Source organism: Drosophila subobscura, chromosome A, assembly GCF_008121235.1.
Source record: "Drosophila subobscura isolate 14011-0131.10 chromosome A, UCBerk_Dsub_1.0, whole genome shotgun sequence".
Lineage (NCBI taxonomy): Eukaryota > Metazoa > Arthropoda > Insecta > Diptera > Drosophilidae > Drosophila > Drosophila subobscura.
Genome location: NC_048530.1, coordinates 18,744,108 through 18,760,775, shown reverse-complemented (window position 1 = coordinate 18,760,775; position 16,668 = coordinate 18,744,108). Strand labels below are relative to the sequence as shown.

Genomic DNA, 16,668 nt, shown 5'->3' with positions numbered 1-16,668 from the left:
CACATCAGCAGTCCAGGACTCACTCAATTGATTGCCTTTAACGAACTTGGTTATATACAAAAAAAAAAAACAAAACAAAACAAGCATATAGAATTCTATAAGCGAAAGTGTGGGGTGTGCGATGGAGAGAGTGCATGGGTGTGAGATTTTTGTGAGGTTTATATGTTATTATATTGTACGTTGTAGCTGATAAAACAAAACAATAACCATAACCACATTTCGATGATGATCAAACACACACACACACACACATACGACATGCATACACATACACACATATTTATGCAATTATTTTTAAACAAGCAAGCAAGAGAAAAGATCAACGCAATCGTGAAATAAACTCCTCCCATGTCCAGCTAATAATTGCCCAAAAGGTTTTTTTTTTATTCCTTCGCTGCATTAGCCTGCATTCCCAGTGAAATTGTTCGATGGAAAGCATTGTTGGTCGAAACACACACAATATATCACCAAATAAACGCTTTATTCATTCATCGCTCTCTCATCATCATCTTTCTCTCGTATTTGCTTTGCTTTGCTGTTTGTCTGCCTGTGTGTGTGTGCGAGTGTTTTTTTTTTAGTTTTAAATTTTCAAAAGCTGAGATGTGAAAATTGTTCGAGATAATCAAAATTTGAAACGAAAAACCAATCAATCAATCAATCATGCATATATGTATGTTTATGTGAAGAATACGAGTTTAGTTTTTGGGTTTTCTTTTTTGTTGTTGTCGCTGGTTAAAAATAGTTGGCTACAATAAATAATTGTATGAATTATATAGAACAGAATTGTTTTCTTTCTTGTATCTGTTATAATTGAATAACTGTTCTCCTACTCCCCGCTCTGACTACTCTACACTACCGCTAACTCGCTCTGTAGCTATCGCCATCTCTGTCTGTCTGGTGAACTTCAAGGCTGAATGGCATCCATATTGATTCTGCTTCTGCTTCTGCCTTTGCTCGGACTCCCGTTATTTGTATGTTACATATGAGTGCATTTGCATGCATCTAGTGCCATCTCCTTCTGACTACTCTACCCACTTTTCCTTTGGAACTCTTTCCACGCGTGTGTTAGCTTCTCTTTGCTGTCTGTTTCTTTGGCTGCTTGGATCTGGCAGTCATTCGCAGGTGCTTTTTCGTTCACTCTTTTCGTTTTCGTTTCTGTTTTTTTGGTTTTTATGGTATGGATTTTGTTTTTTTATTAACATAAATTTCAAAAAATATTGTTTTTAGAGTTTTTTGTATGGTTTTTGTTTATGTTTTGGACTTGGTTTTTAAATTTATATTTAGATTTTCGACATTCGATGTGCTGATGATGTTTCCATTCTTTTTTTCTTTTTGCTGTTTTACAATTGATAAAGATCCTGCATAAAAATATATATATATATATAAATATTTATATATATGTATATGATATATGTATGTATATAATGTATTGTATGTGTTTTGTTTGTATGTGTGTGGTGTGTGCGGGCTTTTTGGGGGCACGGTCCGCACCCACGCCACATCATCGGTTCGAGACGGAAAGCTATAAATATTCTCTCATGGATAGTACTCTCTCTCTTCTTTCTCTCTCTCTCTCTTCTCTCTCTTTCTCTCTGTGTGTCGCTCTCACTGAAGTTCTTCTGAAGTTACCGTTACGAGTGTAGGTATAATAAATCTATGTTTATTAATATTATTATTATTAGAGTTTAGCATTATTATATGATCTGGCCACGGCTCTCTTCCTGCTCTGCTATGCTCTGCTGGGCTTGGCTTGGCTTGGCTCGGCTTCTACTCCTCTCTCTCTCTCTCTTCTATCCTCCTTTGTATCCTCGTGGGCTGCGTGGGCCGCGGAGCTTACAAATCGGTTTCGCCATAGAGAGCTGTGCTGAAGGACATGTAGTCCAGGGCACCGGGCACACCGTTGGGGCCCTTGTATGGTGGCATGCGCTGGATGCAGTATTCGGCCTGATCTGGGGGCAGCTCGCGGCGCAGTTCGTCGGGCAATATGTATGGCTAAGGGAGGAAGAGCGAGAAAGAAGGGAAAGTTATAAGATTATGCTGAGAGTTAGGGACTGAGTGACTCACCTTATCGGCTGCCAGGATGCGGAAGGAGTCGATGACCTGCTCGGCAGTGTCGGTGTCGGTGCTCTCGCGGGTCATGAAATCGAGGAAGGCATCGAAGTGGACGTAGCCAGTGTTGTTGGGATCGACGACGGCGAGGATGCGCTGGAAGTCCAGGTCGCCCTGTCGGTCTTTGCCGATCGAATAGCCCAGCGAGACGAGGCAGGACTTGAACTCCTCCGGCGTGAGGCGGCCGGTGCGGTTCTTGTCGAAGTGATTGAAGCTGGAGCGGAACTCGTTCAGCTGCTCCTGGCTGATGCCCTTTGAGTCGCGTGTCAGGATCTGGTTCTCCACCTCGTTGATGTTGCGATTGATCGATGTGAGCAGCTGCTCCCAGCCGACACGCAGCGTCTCCATCGTGTAGTTGGTGTAGCGGTTCTCGAATATCATCGACTCCTGCACGGCCTGGTGGATCTTCTCCAGCTCCTCGATGTTCGGCTTGTATGCGTACACAGCCTGTTCGTACTCCTTGAGGCGGTGCAGCTGATCCTCCAGGGAGCCCTGCAGTCCCATGCCTATCGCCGTCACGGCATCCATCTGCCTCTCGATCCAGGGACCGACCACATTGGCCTTCTCGGCGAACTGGCGGCGCAGCATCTCGTTGTTCTGCTGCTTGCGCAGCTCGTTGGCCAGCGTCTGGTCGCGCTGTGGCACCAGCTGGCGGACGTCGCTCCACTTGCGGGTCATGTCGTTGGCGGTCAGGGTCGTGTAGGGATTCTCCAGACCGCCGGGTATCTGGTGCTGCTTCACAATGGACTCCACCTCGCGCACCAGATTCACAATCAGATTGAACTCCTTGTCGGCCTCGCCGAGCGTCGCCTTGAACTGATCGTGCGCCTGGATCAGGCCCTGGATCTCCTCCATGGTGTGCACAATGAACATGTCAACCAGATCCTCGCGTGTCCCGTCCAGCCAGTTGTTGAACGGTGCCGCACGCTTCGCGAACTCCAAATGCAAGATGTCGATCTTCTCCAGAATGCGCTCAGCCTCATCCAGCGCCGTGCGGCGACGCTGAGTAAGGGCACCCAAACGGTCCCACTGGTCGCAGATGCGCTGGCATCTGGCATTCACAGACACGCAGTCATGATACTCCAGGGTGCTGCATGTGGAACAAGACACGCATTGATTATTATCGAACTTGGATAAGCCGAAGGATCAGGGAAGGGATCATGAGAATGCGTGGCTTCAATGGATCAAATGAGCGAATGTGAAAGCGAGTTTGAGTTCGAGTTCGATGGGTGGTGGCTTCTCTACCTAACCTCACACTTTACACGCGGTTTCAACATGTGCGCCCATTGGGCCATTAGGCAGCAGGCGGATTTGGGTACAGATTAGATTTTATGGCACTAGATCGACTAACACTCGACGGCGACTTACTTGAGCTCCTGGGCGATGGCAGCGATCTGTTCAACGCGATCCTGGTGGGCGGCCAGATCGGACTCGAAGGCCTCGTGCTTCTTCTTGAGGGCCTTCAGCTCGTTGAGCTTGCACTGGCGGAAGTCCTGCGACTGCAGCATCTCCTCCTTGCCGCGTGTCCAATCCTCGTGGGCATCGGCCTATGCGAAGTGCCATCCACAGATGAGTATGAATAATAATAAATAATAAGAAAAACGGGCACGTACCTTGTGCTTGAACTTCTGGGCCAAGTGCTCGAGACGCTCGAGGCGCATGGTCTCGGCCAGCAGCCACTCCTCGAATGCCTTCTCGGCCAGCTCGAGGCCCTTCCACGAGTTCGAGATATCGGACACGGTCTTGCCTTCGGTGGGAAGGTAGGCCGGACGATTCGACAGACGCAGCTTCGTCTGCAGGGTGTTGAAATTGGTTTCGAGTTTTGCCTTCTGCTCCACACGCGGTGGCTTGTGCTTGCGTCGGTACGTGCGGTACTCCTCCAGTTTCTTCTGGACTCCAGCCAGCGAGTTGTCCGCCTGGCGGGAGTTCAGCCACGGCATGGTGCGGCGGATCCACTCCAGCAGCTGTTACGCAGAAAGAACAAATGAGCAAAGAACTAGCAGGTAACCCACCACGATGTTCACTTACATCGCTGGCCAGACGCTCGTACTCCTCCATGAGACGCTCATTCTCCTGATTGACCTTGAGTACCTTGCAGATGCGGTTGGCAGCCGTTTCCGCCTGTTGATTTTATGGGATTATTGGGGGTGGGGGGAGAGGATAAACAAAAAGAATTCATTAGAAGGCTTCTGATTGTGGGCGGCTCTGAGTGTGCGTGTGTGTGTGAAGCACGGAACCAACTCAGATTTTTTGTCGAAAGCAGAAACGAGACGAAAACAAACGAAACAAAGGAACAGCAAAATAGCAAAAATCAAAAGCCAGCGACAGTGGCAGCCAAATCTGCATATGCATCGATTTCTGCAGCTTGGAAATGAGTTTGCAGTTGAGATCTGGCTGCCACTGAGCGTTGCGTAACGGAACATGCCCAAGCGAGAGGAGCGATAGCAAACAGAGCAAAACAGAAACGACAAAAAAACAGAAAAGAAGAGAAAGAGAAACGAAAGAGAGCGCGCGCGCGCGTGGACCTAGAAGATTCTTCGGGTGTGTTACCGAAGCTTTGGTTTAGTTCTTTAAGGCAAAACTTGACGTTTAAAAACGTATGAACTAGAAAAATGACTGCTAGTAAAAGTGGAAATGTACTAGATCGGATTGAATAGAAGTACAAGTTGTGATCGGTCCAAGGGGAAAGAGGATGTTTATCAGTGATCAGATATTTGTATATCTTCAACAGATCTTCCGGTATGGACACACAGACAGACATATAAGGGACTTTATCTCTATAAAAATCTGCTCTATTGACATTAAGCATTCTGCAATCTTTCATCTTTCTTTTTCAAAAAAAATACAAAAATAAAAAGATCAAAAACTCTCTCTTTGCAGGAGTAGAAAAAAAGCTAAAGCGGATGTCCTGACAGAGCAAGCCATTCGCATCTATGGATGTTAATATAGGATTATAGGACTAGCGCATTATGTGTAGTATGTAAATATGTATGTAAATGTGTACGGGTTTTGTAAAAGGTATGGATATATCATGGCGAGATCGAACACCCTTCCAGATGGGACACAGAAAAGGCAGGAAGGGGATTATGTACTCTTATGTACACATGTCTTATGTATTACTTATTTAATTCTTGAATTTGTTTTTTGTTTTTTTTTTCTTTTTTTGTGTTCAACAGACCTTTTGGGCGCCACTGAAGCAGTGATAGTACGACGATACATAGGTCATGACCGCACGCTCATCGGGCAGTGCCGTGTTCTGCAAATCTGTATGTGTATGTGTGTGTGTGTGTGTGTGTGTGACATGTGTGTGTGTATTTGATAGGGAATTTGGCATTTGTTGTTGCAGTTGCAGTTGTTGTTGGTTTTGTTGTTGTTGTTAATGGCGTTTGTTGTTTGATGAGCGGAGCGGAGCGGAGAGGCGGGCGGTGCGCGCACACACACAGACAGATACAAAAAAAAAGAGAGAAGAGAGAGAGAGAGAGAAAGCAACAAACAGACAAAATGAGTTAATTCATAATTTGGTGTTAGTCCTTTGGCAGGCATCATCATCAACATCCACATATCGGTTTAGTAACTGGTAAGTCTCATGCCTTCAGCGGACTCTGGTACTCGAGCCACACCGAGCCCCTCTTGTGGCAGGCATGGATCGAGTTCCAGAGCCCATTTTGGATATATTCTATATACAAATAATACGTTTGTTCCACTGCAGCACACTCAAATTTTCCATAAGCGAAAGGAGACATTCTGCGCATTCAACAGGACAAAGTATCAGTGATCAGGGAACAGGTATCACTAATCGTAAGATATTCATCACTGATCAGGGATCAAGTTGTCCTGTAAAACGCGCTCATTCCAAAGCTGAACGTGCTGCCAATGGAACTTTCTATGGATATTTATAGGTTAACTTAACAAAAAGCAGGGTCACACTGCAGCAGCAAAAGAAGAGAGGGGACAGGATCAGCGTAGGGCCGGAGATCTCTCTCGCTTAGCCAATCTTTGGCTTGTCGGATGATTCTGGGGGCAGTTAGTGGGGAATTTGAGTTGCGGTTGCGGATGCAAATGCAGGACAACGAACAATATTCCAGGCAATAGGGAAAAATCATAATTGAACACATATAAAAATTCATATAACGGTAGATATTGTATATGTATATGAAAGCGCAATTTTGAGGCGATATCCCCCGGCTGGCAGAGGAGGGATGTTGCATGGCATCTGCATCGAAACGGGCAACAATATCGCAGAGTATACTTAGAACGAGTAATGAATAGATAGATATATAGAATAATATATCTATCTACATATATATTTATGTGTATCGTGGTGAAGTTTAGTCACATTGTAATTATTCGGGACGTAGGTGTATTGTCTTGTGGGTTCGGGTACATGCGTCACATTTCCAACCTGTTGGGCTCCCTGGAAGGCGTGATAGTAGCAGGAGACGTACGTCATGATGGCACGTTCATCCGGTTTCGGTGTGTTGATCAAATCTGGTTTTTTGTTCAATATATCAATTAATACGACATCACGTCACGACGATATCCCTCACTTATAGCCAACACTAAACATTATTCATATTCAACTTGAGGTCCCCCAAGGCACTAGCCTTAAATGATAATTAAAACGAGACTTGGATCCGACAAACTCACCATCTGGATCCAACATTCTTGGAATATCGAGATACTTCTCAGCAACATCGAAGGCAGTGTTCAGGTTCTCCAATGGATTGTCTTTGGAAAGCTTGGCATAGTCGATCAGATCTGGGCGATGGCGATGGATGAGAGCGCAGAAAGCCAAACCGTCCTGTAAGGAAGAGCATAGATCATGTATTTGATGCATGACGGAATCATGATGGATCCCTTACCTTGAACGACAGATGGAAGTTCTGTACGTTGACGTTCTTGTAGGGAGCCGTCTTGCGCTGGCACCACAACAGCAAACCCTCCTTGGCGGTCATCTCCTCAACGGAGATGTCCTGTATGGCAAAGCGCAAGATGATTGTCCAGATCATGCCGAGGGTCATCTTCAGATTGCCATCGACAATTTCCTCGGCGCCAATCGACACGAGGTGCACACCCTTCGAGGCAATAAAGTCCAGGGCCTTGTTCACATTGGCGATCTTGTGGAAGCGCATCTTGCCGCGATCGGGCTTGGGCAGCGTCTCGCCGGAGATCACCTCCAGCAGCAGCATCAGCTTGAGGCCATTGCGGAAGTCCTCATCTATATTGTCGATGGCGGTGCCAGCTTTGCGCAGATGACTGTTACACCAGGCGGTAAATGTCTATGCAAAGGTTGTATAAAAATAAAAATTGTTGATTACTTCATAATAAATTACTCCCAATGCTCAGATAGAACCTTTGGACAAGGCAGTACAATTTTGGGAGGAATCAAAGAGGAAGCCTTAAATGGTCTCAAGACTAAACACAATCTATTATATGTGCAGCAAATTTTGAATGAAATATTTTCACGTGTGATCCAACAGCGGTTGGCCCACTCTCGCCTAGCCCTTTCCCAGCCATTTAGGGCAATGTCTGCGTCTCAGCGGCTCAGAGCAAAGCGGGTTGCTGTGTTGCTGGGGTTGACGATTCTGATGAGATCTGTCGGCAAGCAACTCCCCAGCCCACACACCACACGCTCCACCTCTCTGCTGCTACACCTGATGTGGGGTCTACTGTCAGTGAGGCTGCTGCTGTTACTGTTTGTTCTTGTTCTTTTCGTTGTTGTTGCTGCTGCAACAGAGGCTGACAGTTGCAGTTATTTTTCACCGAATGGGAACAGACGCCGAAGACGGACAGATCAGCCAAAGAACAAAGAGAAAACAAGAAAAACATACAATACCAATACATGCATACACATGTATGCGCATGCACATGCATATAAAAAGATAAACCAGTTCTTTTTTTGCACACACTTCATTATTTTGGAGCTCTACAGTTCCTCTCTCTGCACTCCCTCTCCCTCACGCTCACCCGCTTTTGTCACTTCCCGCAAGACTCTGCCTCGTTTCACGTGTAAGTTTACAACTGTGCATTGTTATTGCTCTTTGGGCAGAGCGAAAGAGAGTAAGAGAGATGGAGAGCCGAGAGGCAAAGCCGAAGCTTAATTCCCATATGGTAGGGCGATACGCCCACAGAGCACAGAGCAGAGAGCAGAGCAGAGTGCAGTTTATGGGAAAAGTATGTAAATATGGAGACACAACCATACAAAGTGTGACCCCAACAGAACTGAACAAAACAATTGTAAACCGATTTGCAGCAGGAGTAGGAGGAGGAATCAATGGAATGGATGGTGAATGGAATCGGGCGATTGAAAAGGAAATCCCCGTGGTGATAAATGCAGATGCTATAGATGTAGAAGGAGATCCACATACACAATGGGATACCAATGAGAATGGATCACCGCTAGCAGCCAAGAAGACAGCTACACCAGAGAGAGAAATAAAGAGAGGTGGCTGGTGGCTGGGGCTGTGGATATCTAGTAGACTCTATTAGCCATTAGCTTACAGTTATTTTATGTGCGTGAGACAATGGGATGCTGTTCGACTGGTGACTTAGAAGAGAGTCGAGAGAAAGAGAGTCGAGAACAAGAAATGCAACTGTTAATGCAAATCGCTCACCATTCACACACACACAAACACAGAGGCAACGATCAAAACGGTCGGCGGGGACAGATTACACATTACCCCACCTCTTTCTCAACCCACTCAAAGCAAAACAATGTTGAAGAAGGAAGAGAAAAGAAGGAACAAACATTGGATACCCTTGAACTTGGTTTGTGAAGTGAGAGAGCGTGTGACAGCTATTTCCAGCTTATGTATTACATATTAAAATTGGGACCACATTTTAGGGTATACGATATCTGCATGTTGCATGTTTATATGGCAAAATACAAGGCAGTAGGTAAAAAGGACTCCCAGTACAATATTCTTTTGATGGCATTGCCAACATCTGCTCAAAATCATAATACCCCCTGCAAGGGTATAACTAGGCCAACAGCCAGCGCCGCTGTATGCATTTGTGTGTGTGTGTCAGAGTGAAGCTGCCTCTGCCGGCTGCAGTTCGTCGCCAAACAAGTCGCTCAGCAGCAACAAGCGGCTTACCGCTAGTTAGGCTCGTCTTTGACTCTGCACCACGCCACGCTGGTCTCTCAGCCTATGCGACTGCCTCTCTCTCTCTCTGTCGCTATCTCTGCTCTGGCGGCTGGCGCATTCCGCCAACCCGTTTTCAGCGTCGTCTCTGATCAATTACCGTTATCAGGCAGTGGCCTGGCCAGGCCTGGTTTGTCGTGGGCTGCTTGATCGGGGGAGGAGGAAGCTGCATTCAAAGTTGCCTGGCCTGGCCCGGCCGGGTCTGGGTCTGGGTCTGGCCTGGTCTATGATCTTGGCCAGGCGATCGATTGAGCAATCGCGAGCCAAGTCAATGCGCACGCGCCAAAAAAACAAGCAAGCAAATAAAAGAAATTAATACATATACTCGCCCATACATAAATGTGTGTATATATGTGTGCACATACATATGAATGTGGTTGCTTCTTTAATTTAGATGCCTGCCTGCCATCGAGCACAGAGCTTTTGCCAAAAGCTCTCCTTGGCAGCAACGCACTCGCTCTTGCACACCCATTTTTAGCCGAGTGTAATTTGAGCGGCCCCATAGCATGGACTCATTCGCACATGGCGGCCAGTCAGTCGGCAAGTCGGCGGCTGTGGGCCTGTGCCCGTGTCTGTGGTGGTGGTGAGGCAGAAGGGGTGGCAACCCTGTGACTGATCCTACCCACCGCACACCACCCCATAAGCACAGCCACAGCACAGCACGGAACGTAACGGAACGACACGGCACGGCCACTGCCAGGAATGATGAGTCACAAAGCGACCAAGAGAGTGATTCGGAAATCGGAAGGGGAGGGAGAGTAAGACTCATCATCAACACACCGACGAACCAACCAATCACCCAATCAACAAAACCAAACCAAACCAAACCACCCACCCACCTTTTGCCACCTTTTGTTGCGATCAATGTAAACACACAAAACAGAAACGCCACTTTTTTTTTTGTGTTTTGGGGCCTTTCATTTTTTGAAAACAACAAAAACGCTTGCCAGAGGCAGAGGTAGAGAGAGAAAAGGAGAAATAGCAGAAGGTGGTGGAGGAGGAGATGAGGCACTGGCAGTGGCAGCCTAATGACGAATTCTGCTTGGTAATTTACGGTTACGAAATGTCTATGCACACACATTCATGTGTATGTAGATATTTCGAGAGGAGGATCACAGAGAGAGAGTGAGGTGGAGATGGATGCCACGCACACATACTCTCCACTCCCCGTCTATCTCACACACGCACACACAGGTGGAGGTGTGACCATGTCAAGCTCAAGTCATCTGTGGCCTGGCGACCGCCAAAAAAAAAAAAAAAGAATCCTCATATTTTCATTCTCATTTTCATTTTCACCTTAATTTCTTTGGGCAGATATTTGTCATTGCATTTGCGGTTCGTTCGGTTGCTTCGGGCTGTGGGTGGGTGTGTGGTGGTTCGGTGGTCGTTTCTCGTCGAATCTTGTGGAAATCTTGTGCATAGGAATGCCTGCGCCTGGCTATTTTTAATTGTCAATAGCAGCCGTGTCCGTGTCCGTTCCGTTCTGTTCCGTCCGTCTGTCCATGTGTCCGCCTGTCGGTGTCCGTCCGTCCGTTGCTTGTCGACGCCTACCTAGGCAGCCACGGGGCGTCGTGTCAAAAACATAGCCTTGCACTACATTTTGTTAGCAATTTATAGAATTATGCATATAGATACTTACAATATGTATTCTATATGTATGTATCTACATAAATATGTATGCATGTATGTAAATATATGTGTGGGCTGCCCATCTCTTTGGGTTGGAATGCATCTCACAGAAAAAAAACCATCCAATGGAAAGTGCTAGAGAGTGTTGGCAATCAACCTTGGGGCTTCCCGAAGATATGCTCTAACAAATGACAATTTGTTATGTTGTGTACCCGATAGGTAGATATATGGCTAGATATATGTATATGTGTGTATCTCCCTCATCTGCCCCACTCCAGCGTTATCTGCACGGTGGCAATTAGTTGCTGTTCGGCTGCTGTCGTTGCTTCTTCTTCTGCTGCTTGCTTCTCTAATGCTTGGGGTGCTGCTTGCTTCTACTGCTGCTTGCTGCGCTGGCCTACAGGTAACGGTAACAGACGCTTCCGCTGGTAACATACATACATACGGCGACGACGACAAAAAGCAAACAAACAAACGAACGAACGGGATGAAAGAGCACAGCCAGCCAGCCAGCCAGCCAGCCAGCTAGCACTCCACCTCAACAAGAGCATAATTGAATGGGAGGCCTATACATCTAACCTTCGGTTCTGATTGGATTGGGCTGGGTTGGGTTGGGTTTGGTTCGATTCCGGCCAGTGGGTGGGAGATAGCGGGAATGTGGGAATTGGATGTTCAGTTTCAGTTGAGATTCGATTCGATTCGATTCAATGTTCCTATGCTTTTCATAATGATAAACGATCAATTGGGAATGGGAATAGATATACTCGCTATATTTACGGTCGCCTATGCATATACTAGTACAATATGTGTATGTAGTTCCTGAACAGCAACAGCAACAAACTATTTTTGTACTATCTTCAAACATTTCTCGAGCAAGAGCCATGAAAATGAAGCAAGAGAATTCTATTTTTAAATGCGCGCCGAGCTTTTGTGTGTTTTCACAGTTGTTTTTTTTGTTGCTTTCGGCGATTCTCAGTGAAATATTGAAACATAATCGAAAAAAATATAGAACTTGGCCAGAAGCATATATAGCACACATTGTACGTATGTACTTATCTACATATATACGGATACTATATGTTCTATATCTATGCAAATGGTGGACTCTACATATTCATATGTACATACATATGTATATGTATTCTATAGATGGAATGGGGAATATATTGATCCGGCACGGTACGGCACTCACCTTCTTCTGTTGCTTCTCCCACGCAGGATCGAGGAGACCCTCACGCTCCCATTCCTCCTCCTGTTCCATGTAGCCGTCTCCGTACTCCATGGAGAGACCGTTCTCCATCATCATCTTGCTTGTGTCTGGGGTGCTACTGTTCTTCCTGCTCTCGCTGGCACACACTCTTCACTGTCTGCACTGGCACTCTCTCTTGGGGTGTGTGTGTGTGTGCGTGTGTCTTCTGGGCGCTGCTTCTCTCGCTGCTCGGCTGCTGCTGCTGCGGCTGACGTTTGGCTGCTCAGATGATGCTGATCCAGTTGCTGCTGCTGGCAGGGATGGAGAGGAGAGGTGGAGATGGAGATGGAGGTTGGTTCGATTGGATCACTGTACTTGTTTCTCTTTCTGCTCTTAGTTCTTAGTGGGGTATAACAGTCTTTAACTGGTGCAGTTTCCCCAACCTCAGTGTGTGTGTGTATCTACGTTTGTGTGTGTGTGTGCTCTGGCTGATTGATTGATTGATCGATTGATTGGCAGAACGCAACGAAACGAAATGGAGCTAAATCTTCTTCAGCCTACAAATCCTGAAAGTTTCTTATGCACATCAAGCGAAAGCAAAGCCACGAGTGGCTAAGCGTGTATGGGACGGACAGGGACACCGATATGTACATCGCTCGCTTAACGGAAGTTCTAACGGTGGCCGCCGACCGACAGGTGGTTGCTCCATTAGCGCGTGCTCCCGTTTTACCGTTTACCCGATTCCCAATTCTCCTGGAATCGCACAATTGACAGCAAATATTAAAAAAAAATGTATACATACTATGTACAAATACATAGCTATGTACATATGTATATTGTATGCAGAATGGGGAAAAATCGTTGTATAACACGTTAATTTGCTGCTTAATTATTTTTCTTGCTTTATTCGCTTTTCTTTTCTTTGCTTTCGTTTAGCTTTTTTATTTTTTGTAATTTTTTTTTTTGTATTTTCCGCTCGTTTTTCGTATCTCATCGGATCGTATCGGTTAAAAATAGTATGTTTTGAAAAAGTTTTATTTTCGGCGTCAACGTCAACCGCCAGTGCGGGGGGAGGACGGTCGCGGAGGGTGGTGGTGGCCGGGGGGTGTTGGTACATATTTGAAATAATTTTGAGAAATACGCGCTCAACGCAAATTACGAATGCGAATCCGGATCGGAAATCGGAACTAACTGTCATCTGTACTGTATATGCATTTAGTTCGATTCTGTTGGTAGCACATTATCCATTCTGCTGGCCGTTTTGGACAGATCTTTCAACTTTCCATGTACCCATATATCATATAAATATGTATCTTGTTCAGATATGCGTATATATCATATATGTACATGGATAGATTTATTTTTTTGTATATATAACCATCACACACACACACACACACATACACACCAGCGCATGTATTCGTAATACATTCGTTGAAAAGTTTTTCGGTTTTTTTTTTGGGTTTTTATTCCTTTTTTTGCAATTTAATTTTTTTGAATTTTTGTATTTATATTTATTTGTTCAACGAGTACAAAAAAAGATGTATACGAGAAAAAAAACGGTAAAAAAAATATATAACGAAACGAAAAATTTGTGTGCATAAAACCAAACAAAAACAAAAACAACAAAACAATGTGTGGTGGAATGACAATTGGAGGAAGAATATCTACGTGTGTCGCTTGCGAAGAGAAAAGACCCGCTCGCGTTGAAAGCCAACTCAAAACTGATGTCGCGCCAACTGGGGACTGAATATCGTACACACGACCAGCCGCCGACCCACTCTTGGGGCTGGCCACCGCCGCCCGCTGCCGTCGAGGAGCCCATGCAGTCGCAGTCGCAGCAGCGACAGCATCGGATCTCGGATCGGATCGGAGCCGGTTCGGCTCGATTCGGTTTGCGTTTTGCTTTGGGTCGGGTCCGAAGATCGCCGCGCACACGAAGAAAGAGTGTGAGTGGGTGGTGGGTGGGTGACTGGCGGTGGCCAAAAGAAAGTATGAATTCGGCATCCAAGCATCCAAGCACTGGGCAAACGAGGCAGCACACAGCCCCGGTTTAGTCAGTCTTCTTATTTGGGCTGATTAGTGTATTCTTATACAAAATTGAATGTTTCATCGTTTGTTGGAATTATAATTAGAAGCAAAAAGGCGTTTCAAACAAAGAATTGTTTATCTAACGATCTGTTATATAATTTGATCTATTTAAAAATTACAAAAATAGATTCTGGCTAAAAGTAAGCTTACGGAGTACAATTCTTGGTGTAACACGTTCTTATGAGTTCTAAAATAGGCAGAGAGCCTACCATCTTTTAGCAGGTTCAAAAACTTAAAAGTTAGTGTACAGCAATTATTCCCAATTACTTCCCAGAGCGTTTATAAACTTCATTGAAACTTTGAAACTGAAAAAATAACTTTTGATCATGGTTCAGAGCAGGGGTATTTATCAATATCCTGGAAACATGTTTAGCTTGAATGTAATATCACTGCATCAAAGCTGCTAGCTCGTTTAGCCAGTGCTTAGCTTTTTTTTTGCTGCTGCTGCTCTGCTGTCGTCGCTGCTGCTGATGCTGTTGTTGGTGACTGAGTGTGGTATGCGCCAAAGAGACCTCTCAGACAGCGTCTCCCTCTTACTACCTTCCACCCATTCATACATGTGTGTGTGTGTGCGTGTGTGTAAAATTGGTAGGAAAAGTCGTCAGATATTTTTTTTGCATCACTCCGCCTCCCAATGCAGGAGTCACCCTGTGCGAGCGTGTAAATATGCACACACATACGCACATTTCGTACACATGTATGCGACAACAACTTGTTGGCCCCAAACGTTCTGTCTGTCAGCGGGTCTGATCTGTGGGCCCTGCCCCCCGTCCTGGCCCAACCATAAAACGCCCCCGCATAACTACAAAAATAGCCAAATTGTTAATTTCGCTTCGAAAACTCTTTTCCAATGCACACACACACACGCAAACGGAAACACACAAACGCCAAACACACAGAGTGGGAGGGGGGAGACTGTCTTCAACACATGATTTTATTGGCATGCTTTCATGGTTTTTCCGTGCGAAACATTTTATTTTTCATTTCAAATATTTCAATATGTAAAATATCGTACGTATGCATACATACACATGTACATATTGCTGTATTTGTGGAATATTTATGAAATTTATTAAATATGCTCGCAAGCCAGAATGGAAAATAAAGCATCTCAAAATCAAGGATAGCGAACGATTAGCTAAACCAATAAAAACCACCCACAATAAGAGTGGACAGAGCGAGCGCTTGCTTCCCATCTCTCTCCCCATGGCTGCTGCTGCTGCTGCCGATGAGTGAGCTTTCAAAAGCTTTCGCTTTCTTTCTCTATCTCTCTCTCTCGATCTTTCTATATATTGATTTCTTTACGCGAACAGGATCATCTTAAGACATAAACTTTCAAGAGACGGAGATAAATATCTGCACAGGATCGAAACGGAGTGTACAGAGTAGCAGATCAGTCGAATTTATCCCGCTACATATCCGTGCGGAGGACAGCGGAGAGAGCAGAGGATATAACCGAAGAGACGACGACTGGCTGCTATTTTTGGAACATAATGTGCGTCGTCAGCGGCGAATTTTCTTCTTTTTTCGAAAACAATATCTATTCTTAGGCGCTGCTTGTGCGTTAATACCATATTTTTGTAAATACATACTAACATACATTCGCCATGTCCGTCCCATTGTCCCGCTGTCCGTCCGTACGTCCGCTGGCTGTCTGTGGCATGGAAAGGGGTGCAGGGGTGGCGTACGGGGGAGGCCAAAGCAAGAGACATCAATTTTATAAAAATTGACCAAATGCCATGGGAAAAGCGCAGGCGGCTGGGGGAGCGGTATGGACGTGGGTAGGGGAAGGACGTGTCCCACAAAACCAAATCATTGGGTAATAGCACGCAGCCATGGACACATTCATATTCTCATACTATATGCACGAATTTACACAGTGCCAGTCATAGCTAAAGGAAAAGAAAGTTTCCCATACACTAGGATGGATTTGCTTAACATTCGCTTCATTCGAAAATTGAAATGATTAAATCTTAAATCGTTACAGAAACTTCAGAAAATTGTAAGAACATCTTTGGCTTGAAATAAATATCTTTAGATGGAAACTAATTAAGCATCTAAATCTTTTTCCATACATCGCTGCGGCTGCAGCGTGAAAACTATAAAAGCGCTAAAGGAGGCACCTAAAAGCCATTTGTGAATTTCTTAAAAAAGATTTTGTGGATATATTGCAAATTATATACATAGATGTATTTATGATACAGTCTACTTGATTCATAAGTGGATATTCTGTCGCACAGTTTATGTCTAAATCTGTTCAATTGAAATAACAATCGCATTCAAATATTCAAGGGTGCTCCAAACTGAATCGGATTGAATATATGGTTATTTGTTGCCAATGTATACCAGGTAGTCAATACCGGCAATGCTGAAGATCCCACTAAAACATTCTCCTTCTACAGCACTGTCCTACAGTTTTGCCAGGCACTGTACATTGTCGCTCAAACAGCTGGATTAATCAACGATCGACTTGTGAGTGAGTGAAGCAAACGCAAATGAAAGCCT

General features: G+C 45.2%; 1 protein-coding gene across 5 annotated transcripts; it reads right to left on the bottom strand.

Moving 5' to 3' along the window:
• Positions 1 to 1,455: 1,455 nt before the first annotated feature.
• LOC117903749 (alpha-actinin, sarcomeric) lies at positions 1,456 to 13,848 on the bottom strand. 5 transcript variants are annotated; one of them, XR_004649528.1, is made up of 11 exons: positions 13,744 to 13,834; positions 12,076 to 12,383; positions 6,972 to 7,388; positions 6,757 to 6,910; positions 6,446 to 6,597; positions 4,138 to 4,230; positions 3,723 to 4,073; positions 3,478 to 3,656; positions 2,065 to 3,199; positions 1,610 to 1,992; positions 1,456 to 1,578 (listed from the first exon to the last, which is right to left on the bottom strand). XR_004649528.1 is itself a non-coding variant. In XM_034816152.1 (10 exons), the coding sequence occupies exons 2-10, from the start codon at positions 12,187 to 12,189 to the stop codon at positions 1,834 to 1,836; spliced, it is 2,754 nt and encodes a 917-aa protein (XP_034672043.1). In that variant the 5' UTR covers positions 12,190 to 12,380; positions 13,744 to 13,848; the 3' UTR covers positions 1,456 to 1,833. The 5 variants fall into 5 exon arrangements, 4 of the variants coding, with proteins under 4 accessions (XP_034672043.1, XP_034672046.1, XP_034672042.1 ...); XM_034816152.1 differs by having other exon boundaries at positions 1,456 to 1,992; positions 12,076 to 12,380; positions 13,744 to 13,848; XM_034816155.1 differs by lacking the exon at positions 6,446 to 6,597 and adding an exon at positions 5,288 to 5,373 and having other exon boundaries at positions 1,456 to 1,992; positions 13,744 to 13,836.
• Positions 13,849 to 16,668: the final 2,820 nt, after the last annotated feature.

Coding starts and splice junctions, on each gene's coding strand:
- LOC117903749 (XM_034816152.1), bottom strand. CDS start 12,189: ATGATGATGGAGAACGGTCTCTCCATGGAGTACGGAGACGGCTACATG. Junction 6,911..6,971: donor ACTTCCATCTGTCGTTCAAG/GTAAGGGATCCA, acceptor TCTTCCTTACAG/GACGGTTTGGCTTTCTGCGC. Junction 4,074..4,137: donor ACGAGCGTCTGGCCAGCGAT/GTAAGTGAACAT, acceptor TCTGCGTAACAG/CTGCTGGAGTGGATCCGCCG.